Here is a 10,973-nt window from a genome sequence, read left to right on the forward strand (position 1 = left end):
AGAAAACTTTTCTATTGTAAATCTTCTATTTTGACTTTTTTTTTTACTCCAACAGTTGTTTCAAGGTAAATTGATATTTGTTATTTATTAACCTGTGAGCTGATATGTTAATCATGATAACGGTTTGACTGGAATATTCCTAAATTAGTACATCTACCCACTGGATTTTAAGTGGGAGTGCAGTGTCCTCACCATGAGCCATGCAGTGGGCACCAGAAAGTGTGGGAAGGAGGCCAATATTTTGTTGAATGTCTGCTCCGGACCTATAGTTTGTCTCTTTGGGCTCTTCTAACAGTTTCATCAAAGGGTGTGTTCATAATTATTATTTTTTAAAAATTCAAACTTTTATTTTTTTTTGTTTGTTTATTTCATGTAGTTCTCTTTCCAACTCCTTTCTGACCACTTCCCACACGCATTCAATCTCCAGTTCTGCCATTTTCTCCACCTTCAAAATTCCATCATTTTGCCTGAGAGAGAAGAGAAAAGAGCATTCTAGATTGGGGGAAAATAGTGTAAGAAAATTCCAACATTTTAATGCCTAACGTAAATGTAATATCCTTTGAGAACTCTTTCTTAACTTTTGCTACTTTCCTTTAGCGGGTAGGGGGGAGTGGGGAAGAATTGCCCTTCTCTCCTTTCTGTTACCTTTTCTCTTTGTCTCTTGAAAAGACTGAAAGTGTGGCAGAAGATCAAATAATCACTTACAAGAGTGCTCCTTAAATCTTAAGTTCCACCAAGCGAGGAATTGGGACCTATTTTCATATGTGTGTTATCCTTACCATTTTATGAATGAAAATTTCTCAGAGGTTAGTTAAGCCTGCTTAAATTCATAAAGCTACTGTATCACTTAAAAGTCTTCCTTTTGCAAGTGATAGAGTCAACAAACTTCCTTAAGCAATTAAAGGAATGCATTGACTCAAATGCAGAAGTAGATATGGTTAACTTAGGTGCAAGATGTCACTGCACCTATACATGAGGCTAGATATAGCTGAAAAAAACTGATAGTGCCATGAATTTGGCTTCTCTTTTGTTCTCTTTGGTTTGCATTCCCACATTGGCTTCATCTTCAGATTCCACATATCTATCCGCTACATTCCAATACTCCCAAACCCCAACCCCTAACCATGGTGTCAAATTAGCCCTAGCTGTTCACTGGAGCACTGACACCATTCATATACATGTACATGTTTTATGGGAGGAAAGAAGGTTTCTTACAGCTCTCATGATTCCTGAGAGTGAGTCACTCATGGCTTCCATAGGATCATTTATCCTTTCTTCAATTAATAGCTAACACAGGAAACTGTTACACCTTTGCCAAGTTTGGACCTACTTCTGCACCTGGAAGTGAAGTCAGTCCCATAAAATCTGCAAGTCTGTGAACAGGAGAAACTGAATTGCCTAAAGAAAATCTCAGTGCTGCAGAATGTCTTCTACCATTCAGTAGAGAGTAGATTCAGGATTAAAACAATGTCTGTACCCTTTCAGTTACTCAACAGAACACCAAATACAATTTCTGCCTTTTGTCTACAACTTGCATCTAGTGGATAAAGGCCAGCAACACTAAGCATCCTACGTCACACAATGGCCTCCATGAAAAGGAATCTTCTAACCCAAGGTGTCGGTTGTGCCAGGACTGAGAAGTCTTGTTCTCTGTGATCTGCTGGGCATATTCCCTTAGCCTCATGTTCTGATTTTCTCCTCTTTTCCTTAAGCAGCAGTCACCTTTCCTGGCCTTCTTTTAGTCCCTGAAATGAATTAAAGCCCTTTAGTCATTAGGGGTTTTGCATATTATTTTCACTCTAGCTGGATGTTCTCCTCCCTTACCTCTGGCCACAGCTGGCCACTCCTCCCTACTACCAAGGCCATTTCTCCTTCAACATTGAGTTCTATGGAGACTCACTTGAAAGAGTCTTCACTGATTCTCCAGACTTGGTCAGTCCTGCTCCCCTATTCCTTGTGTTCCTTGTGTCTTGCCCTCTTTTATACATTAACTTTTTTAGCACTTACCATGATTTTATTTAGCTATTTTTTAACCTCAAATGAAATCTCCAAAACAACATATGAAAACTCTTTTGTTTCCCCTATAACTTGAACACTTAGCACAGAGTCTGCGATTCAGTTTGAATGACTTTCAGAAGAATTTGACGCTAATTTAAAAAAAAAATGTATATTTTATATATATATATATATTTTTTTTTGTCTGATATATATAATATATCCTAACCTTGGGTGTACCCTAATTTTATTTATTTTATATATATATCTAGTGTAGAAGGTAGGAACAAGGGGAGGGAGAAGGGGAGAGAAGGGGAAGTACTGGGGACTAAATTGGAGCAAATCATATACCAAGCATTTATAATTTTGTCAAAATGAATCCTAATGTTATGGTACAACTATTATGAACCAACAAAAATTTCTCTAATTCTTCATTTTTAAATGTAAAAACTAATGTTCAAAATTAGTATTAAATTTATAAAATAAATAAAATCTTTTAAAATAATTAATTGGTATTGATGTCTGTGCTTCCTAGCAATAGTTATCATTTATTTCTCTTGGTTTCCTCTTCTGTTGAAATAAACCAAAATTTTATTTCCTTACTACTTAAAAAAATAAGTTTCTGTTTTAAGAATCTCTCCTTGGAAATACATCAGATTAACAAAAAAATAAAGAAGGAAAGAAAAAAAGAAAGAAAAGAAGGAAGGATGAAAAAAGGAGGAGGGAAAGAAGGAGGAGAAAGGATAAAGAGGCATTTAGCTGGAGTAAAAGCTCAGGGGCATGAATACATCAGGCATTTTTGGAGTATGTGGTGAGTAGGCCAGTCAGGAAAGATTTAGGGTGGAAAAATATAAACAATAATATGGAGAAGGATTGGAAGGCTTGTGATGTTGGATTTAATGTGTAACTTATTTTTTCTGAGTTTTAATTGAAAAGTGATAGTCTTTTTCTGTAGATAGAATAAGAAAGTTGGATTAAACTGATTCTCAAAAATTGTCTGACTTAATCTGATGGGCCTGTAGAAACAATCTCAGGAGTTACTTGAATTTGGGCACTTTTTATAGTACACTGTACTCAGAGCTGGGTGACCTAAGGCCTAGAACTGGCCCTAATACTAATTTGATCTTTTCATTTTGCCATTCTGGACTTGGTTTATTTGGAAAATAAGAGATCTAGACTAATGGATTTGTGCTGCCCTTTCAACCTAAACATTCCTTCTTTACTAAACTAGGGAGAGATTTTGGCTAGCTGAGGTTGTACTGTTACAAGTCTTCTATTTTCAAGTTGTAGGAGCTGTGTTTTCTAAAAATGCAGATGTTTATGAGCTCCAGTTGACAAATAATAAGTAGAATACTGTGTGAATAACTGAATCTATTAGAAATTGAAGACTTTGATTTGTCTCAGAATTTTGCATTGTATCACACACTGAAGACATCAGAGATTAATATATCCTAACCTTGGGTGTACCCTAAAGTTATTGGATTTTACAGTAAACTTCTAAGACAAACATTTTCTTTATGAACTCTGTCTTCAATATGAAGTCTACTGTGCTTCCTCAAGGCTTTAATCTGATTAAAACATTTATATCCTTGTTTAGTAGGTTTAGATAGCCAGGGATGTATTTAATGCAGAGTTTCTCAGTCTTGGCATTATTGGTGTTTCAGGCTGAAAGATTACTGGGGACAGGAAGCTATCCTAGAAATGTCTAGTTCTACCAAATAGATGCCAGTAGCATCTCCCCTTCCCAGTTGCAAAAACTGGAAATGTCTCCAGACATTGCCAAATGTCCAATGATAGGCACAAAAGGCCCCGGTTGAGAGTCATCAGTTTAATGCAAAGCACTATTAGAAATTGAAGACTTTGATTTGTCTCAGAATTTTGCATTGTATCNAAAAAAAAAAAAAAAAAAAAAGAAGAAGAAGAAGAAGTTTAAGACATATTACACAGTATGTTGCTAATTTTCGAGAATGTTGCTTTATATGTGTTTAAGAGGAATATTGCCATTTGACATTTTTGCCTTTAAATACAAGTAGGTGATCTCTCAACAAAAATAAAATAGGCCTATATTAATCAGATAGTTTGCTTTCTTGAAAAAAAAAAAAAGTCTCACTTCTGCTTCTATCCAGTATGGAGTACAAGGACTGGATTTATACTCCCACCTTATACAATTAAAGATCTGAAAAAAATACAAAAGAATAGTTTTCATGACAGTGGATACTAGATAATGGAAGACAGTGATTGTAGACAGTTAGGAAACACATATAATGAGTCTTATAATTGTATTAGCTTCCTCCCTTGAGAGACCTCCAAGCTATAGTTCAGAGATGAGCAAACCAGGAGGCACCCAACATATTCCTAGAGTGGAAGAGATGGAGCTGAGCATTTGGAAAACCCAAGAAGGCTATGAGTCACATAGAGACCACAAGAGTTGAACAAAGATCACCAGAGATGTTGCAGGGGTTCTCATGTATTCTGAAGAGTAGTGACTAGTGAATGAATATGAGGAAGCTACCCAAGCCCTGGGGTGAAAGGGAAGAAAACATCCAAAATGATCAAAGAAAAAATAATCTGATTCTCACATAGGATTTGGTGGAGGGTGCGGAATCCAGACAAAGACTGACTGCATCAGGCTGACTGGAAAAGTTCATAAATTTCCCACATTGGGGAAAGTATTCAGAAGATTTTTGCCTTAGTAATGGAGGATAATTGTCCCTTCATGAAACATTGCTCCAGACTTGCCTAACAAATCTTAAAAGCAAGTCATGAAAGGAACAAGCTGTTTCTAAGTAACTTAACTGCATCCCAGAACAAAGCTTAAGAATATTTATAAGAATATAAAAATATCCAGCACTCAACAAGGTCAAATTCATTATATCTGGCATCCAATCAAAAATTACTAGGCATGAAGAACAGCTTAAAAATATGACTTAAATGATGATAAAAATCAATCCATCAAAACTGATAGCTACAGAACTGAAACAGATGTTAGAATTAGCAGACAAGAGCCTTAAAACAGTTATTTTAACTCTGTATGCTTGAAGGTTATTTATATAATTTAACCATATCAAATTTAATTTCTAAATAGGAAAATTATAGTACTTGAGATGGTAAAAAAAACCATTGGATGTGATAACCAGGGGATTAGACATTGCAAAAGGAAAGATTAGTCAACCTGAAGACATAGCAATAGAAATCCAAAGTAAACAGAAAATAATTCTAAATGAACAGATTATCAATTTGCAAAAAATTCAAGAATCCTAATGTAAATGTAATGAGAGTCTCTGAGAGGAGGAAGTAGACAGAAATAAAAAAAATTAAAGAAATAATGTCTAGAAATTTTTTTAAATTTAAGGAAAAATATAAACCTGTAAATCTATGATTGCAACAAACCCAAAGCACTAGGAATAAAATGAAAACAATACTAAGAAAAATCATGACCAAACTACTTAAAACAAGCAAGAAAAGAAACACTTAAAAGCAACCAGAAGAAAAAGATATATATGTATACTTATAGAGTAATTAAGCTAAGTATGACTTCAGATTTCTTATCAGAAATAAAACTCACCTGAAATGATCATTCACAAGACTTGCCTTGGACTTTTGCTAACTTTCCACATACATGAGTTGGAACTCCTCATATGTGGAAAGACATGAAGGAGAAACAAAATGTGAAGGACCTTTGTCCCCAAATTCAGGAAACAGAGCTGGCTGACAATGCAGACCACTCACTAGAAACTGACACTGAGAGACAAATTAAAGGTTATGATTTTTTTCAAATGTTTGTATTTTGAGATTTTACTGATACTGCAGATTAGCCTTTTCTTACTTAACACAATTATTTTTAAGGCTGTAAATTTATGTCTTTTGCATTAAGCTCTTTAATTGAAAGTTTTTTCTATACAAAGACAGAATTGATCTAGAGCTTTCTAGAAAGGCCATTGTTTTCTCAGTAATTTGAAAAGCTAACTTTTAAATTTCATATGGCTCGCATCTATTGGTGCCTTTCTGGGTTTTCTATTCCATTGTCTGTTTTTCTATACAATGATATTCATGCACTAATTACATATGTTTATACAATGACTTGATATCTGGTAAGACATGTGCTCATTTTTCCTCTTTCTTTAGTGTTTCTTGATTCTTCCTACACTATTGAATTTCCAAATAAATTTTATAGTCAGTTTTTAAAAAATATATGATGTTATTGAGAGTTGCAGTTAGATCATTCATTTCAACCTGTCTTATTACAGATCAATATGTGTAAAAGTATCCAGTTCTATAAGAAGGGTGGGTCTAGAGTGACTTTTTAATCTTCACAGCAGTAGTGGCAAGGGAGATATGATAGTGAAGGAGTGACAGTCTGAGAGCCTCGTGGGCATCTCCCGGTCAGATATCCTCCCTCTCCCTCTAAGGGTTAGCCTCCATTCACTTAGGGTGCAGACCATGTCAATATAACTTCACCACTGTGACCACGTTTGAGGGTATAGCAAGTGTGTATTCAGAGTTCCTTCAAGGCCTGGAGGAGACTAATCATTGTCAGATTCTCAGAGAGTAAATACAGTGCTTAATTTACTCTTAATCATTTCAGTCAATGCCTTGGCTAACTAAAGGGTTGAATTCTCTGTAACTCCATTTTAATAATATCTTGAGGAATTCAGACAATTTATTTTACATGTATCAATTTTTGAGTGCCTGCTTAGCTTTAGGTATTATTCTAAGTACTGAATATTCAGCAGTAAGAGGAAAAATATATATGTATACATATATATGTATATATGTATACATATATGTGTGTGTTTTGTGTATATATACACACAAACACACACATACCCTTCTCTCATGGGAAAATCCAACATTTAAACAAATATAAACATTTAAACAAAATATTTAACTTACAGTCATTTTTAATGCTATGAAGGGATACAGTAGGGTTTTATGTGAAAGAAACTGCAGGGAAAACATGGAGATAATATACTTTTTGTGTATTAGAGTATATCATGTACAAATGAAACCTCATTTAACCTGTAGTTAAAAGGATTTATGTAACAAAATATACATGATTTTTCATATAATTAATCCATTCATTCATTTATCTCACATTATTTATGTTCATAGAGCACTATAATGGTCCAGATATGAGGCTGACAAAAATGACCAAGGCTCAGTTTCTATCTTTGAGGAGCTCCTAGTTTAATTATTTAATAATTGGCAGTACACTTGATAAAATAATTGCATATCAAATGGAAACCAATCTGTCCCTGAACTTTCTCATCCTTTCCATTTGCTTCTTCTAGATGAGGATAGGCATTCACTCGGGCTCCGTGCTGGCTGGTGTTGTTGGGGTGAGAATGCCACGATATTGCCTGTTTGGAAATAATGTCACTCTGGCAAGCAAATTTGAATCTGGAAGTCATCCTCGGCGTATCAACGTCAGCCCAACAACCTACCAGTAAGTGTTCTCTGCCCTCTGTCTTCCCGCCCCTGACTTTGACTAGAGCTGATATCCTGTTGTGAGAAGAATTTTTCTTCATCTTATCATTCTCCAAGATATTATATGTAGATCCACCCAGTCTAAAAGATAATAATTGTGACACAGACTTTTATTTGAACCCTGAGAGAGTGCATGGAAAATCTGACTTGACTGAGGTAAATATAGGTTTGTGATTCCCCACAGTCTCTGTCTCTCTGCAGTATATCTGTTTAAAATAAAAGAGAGCAAATGTTAACGGTCTGAATTACACTTTTGTAAAATCCCAATGTTTTTAAAATGTTCCTCAATGTTTATAAAAATCAAAGGGATAAGATAAGAAAGGTAGCTCATTTGTTTTCATTCTTTGGAATAATGAATATAAATAAATAAGAGCTCTGAAGTAAGATATATACTGAGTTCAGAATAAAACTTAAACTGTATTTATCTTAAAGGTCATTTTTGACAGTACTACACAATTTGGCCTCCTGAAATCATCCTTATTTTATGCCTGGTTCATGTCCTCTCCCCCACTATATTTAAGCTCCATATAAGCAGAGACCATGTTGATTTGGATCATCATTATAACCCAGGACTTAGGAAAAATGCATAGAACATAACAAGCACTCTACAAATATTTGTTTGTTTGTTTGTATATTTATTGGTGCATTATAATTATAAATAAAAAATGTAATTCATTGTTACATATTTGTACATGCACACAAGGTAGAAATACAGTACAAATGTTTATTGAATCAATGAATAAATGCTCAACAATAGAGACATATTTCAAATAAGTGGCAAACTTCTCTTGTAGAGATCTTAATAATGGTACTTTGTGCTCTAGTTCATGGAGCAAGGAACTTAAATCAATCATTTCATTTCTATCTTCTTACCATGATCACAGTATTTCCCATGATGGTGTTAATACTTATTTTTCATATTTGGATAACAGTGTAGATATATATATTTTGTGAAAACTTCACTTTTTAGAAAGAGATGACATGTAAAGAATGGGCCAAAGATCCAGGTATGGTGGCACATGCCTGGAATCCCAGTGGCTTGGGAGGCTGAGGCAGAAGGTTCGAGAGTTCAAAGCCAGCCTCAGCAATGTTGACATGCTAAGCAACTCAGTGAGACCTGTCTCTAAATAAAATACAAAATACAAAACATACTTCAGTCAGAATGGCAATCATCAAGAATAAAAGCAACAGCGCTTGCTTTGGCAGCACTGGAATAATACAGAGAAGATTAGCATGGCCCCTGTGCAAGGATGACATGCAAATTTGTGAAGCATTCCATGTTTTTTCGTTGTCCAAAGTACATGAATGAAGACACGAATTGTGTGAATATACTTTGTATACAACCAGAGACATGAAAAATTGCGCCCTATATGCATGATATGAATTGTAATGCATCCCACTGTCATATATAACAAATTAGAATTAAAAATTTTAAAAAAGTATAAGTAGCAATAAGTGTTGGTGAAGATGCAGGGCAAAAAAGGTACACTCATACATTGCTGGTGGTATTGCAAATTCATGCAACCACTCTGGAAAGCAGTATGGAGATTCCTTAGAAAACTTGGAATGGAACCTCCTTTTGCCCCAGCTATCCCACTCCTCGATCTATACCCAAATGTCTTAAAAATCAGCATACTTTAGTGGCACAGCCACATCAATGTTTATTGCAGCTCAATTCACAATAGCTAAACTGTGGAACCAACCTAGATGCCCTTCAATAGATGAATGGATAAAGAAACTGTGGTATATATACACAATGAAATATTACTCAGTTTTAAAAGAGAATAAAATTATGGCATTTGCAGGTAAATGGATGGAGTTGGAGAATATCATGCTAAGTGAAGTAAGCCAATCTCAAAAAACCAAAGTCCAAATGTTCTCTCTGATAAGTGGATGCTGACCTATAATGAGGGGCGGGGGTGAAGCAGGGGAAGAATTCCGGGAACTTTGGAGTGGGAAAAGAGGAGGGTGATAGTGGAGGGAGCATGGGAGTAGGAAAGATGGTGGAATGAGAAGGACAACATTACCTTAGGTACATGTATGATTGCACAAATGGTCCAACTCTACATAGTGAACAACCAGAGAAATGAAGTTTGATTCTATTTGTGTACAATGAAACAAAATGCATTCTGCTGTGATGTATAACTAATTAGAAAAAAAAAAACATTTAAATGTTTAAAAAAGTAAAATACAAAATAGGGTGGGATGTGTGGTCAAGTGCTCCATAATGCAATTTCCGATACCCCCGCCCCCACCAAAAAAATAGGCCAATGGTGTGGGAAGTTTGCACTCTCAGCTTAGACATCATAACTCTTCCTGGCTTTGTTTACGTGTGACCTCAAAGGAACCCCTCCAAATCACACAAGACCTGTGCCCTTTGATGCCGATTCTGAGTTTTCATAATATTTTTTTACGTTAATTGAGTTTGTGATGATCCTTAGTGGAATTAAATGATTCCAACAACTCCAAACATGGGAGCATTTTGTTCTGTTATTGTCCTAAGACCTGCCAAAATAATCAAATGGAGCCATAGATAGACACATTGTGCTGCCAAGTGGGTAGTTTCTAAAATACATTAACTCTGGCCCCAAATCATGTTATTCCTAATAATATACAATACTTGAACATTCAGTCTATCTTCAGAACAACTTCTTTCTCCCTCTTTACCTATGCCTTATCAACCGTCCATTCTTTAACAAATATTTGTTGATCATCTACTATATTCCAAACACTATATTAGGCACTAAGGATACAACAATGCAGAGCCTAAATATGATCTCTGTCCTTGTGAAGGAGATCAAAGACTAGCTGGTACCTGAGTAAATAAGTAACTATTACAAGCAAATGTGGAGATCAAGAAACCCTGAATTACAGTATTAGAGCAGGAGGAAGGGTAGGCTAAAAAAGAATGGAGAAATAAACCGAAATCAGACCAGCACTCAAGGTAAATAACATTAAGGGGTTTCTATCCACTTTTGTCAGCTGTTTCACCACTGTGACCAAAAGACCTGATAAGAACAATTTTAGAGGGAGAGAAGTTTATTTGGCACTCATGGTTTCAGAGTTCTCAGTCCATAGACAACCGGCTCCATTGCTCTAAGCCAAAGGTGTGGCAGAACAACATCATGACATAAGAGTGTGGAGAAAAGTGGATCAGGACATGACAATCAGGAAGCAGAGAGTGAGCATTCCTTACCAGGGACAAAATATAAACCCCAAGGGCACACCCCCAATGACCCACCCCTGTCTGCCTACAGTCACCACCAACCAGTTAATCCCTATCCATGGATTAATGCACTAAGTTAAGGCTCTCATAACCCAATCATTTCACCTCTAAACTTTCTTGCACTGTCTCACGTGAGCTTTTGTGGGAGACTGCATATCCAAACCACAACACTACCTAAGCCCTAAGATCAATAAATGACCTTGAGATGTTTAAAGCAGAGGAGGGGCTGGACCAAATTTGTGATTTTAAAAGATAATAGGATGGA

The 10,973-nt window shown here is 35.7% G+C and overlaps 1 protein-coding gene and 1 non-coding gene across 2 annotated transcripts in view; both read left to right on the top strand.

Moving 5' to 3' along the window:
• The window catches only part of Gucy1a2 (guanylate cyclase 1 soluble subunit alpha 2), a gene marked incomplete at its 5' end in the record, with an annotated part of 260,928 nt that extends 253,271 nt beyond the window's left edge, over positions 1 to 7,657 (top strand). Inside the window, one exon of the mRNA XM_015489685.2 lies at positions 7,287 to 7,657. Coding sequence (XP_015345171.2) covers positions 7,287 to 7,445 — 159 coding nt within the window. The remainder of the gene's footprint in view (positions 1 to 7,286) is intronic.
• Positions 7,658 to 8,663: 1,006 nt separating this feature from the next.
• Positions 8,664 to 8,767, top strand: LOC125613983. The gene has a single exon (XR_007344630.1). It is a non-coding gene; the product is annotated as a U6 spliceosomal RNA (small nuclear RNA).
• Positions 8,768 to 10,973: the final 2,206 nt, after the last annotated feature.

This window comes from Marmota marmota, unplaced genomic scaffold, assembly GCF_001458135.2.
Source record: "Marmota marmota marmota unplaced genomic scaffold, marMar, whole genome shotgun sequence".
Taxonomy (NCBI): Eukaryota; Metazoa; Chordata; class Mammalia; order Rodentia; family Sciuridae; genus Marmota; species Marmota marmota.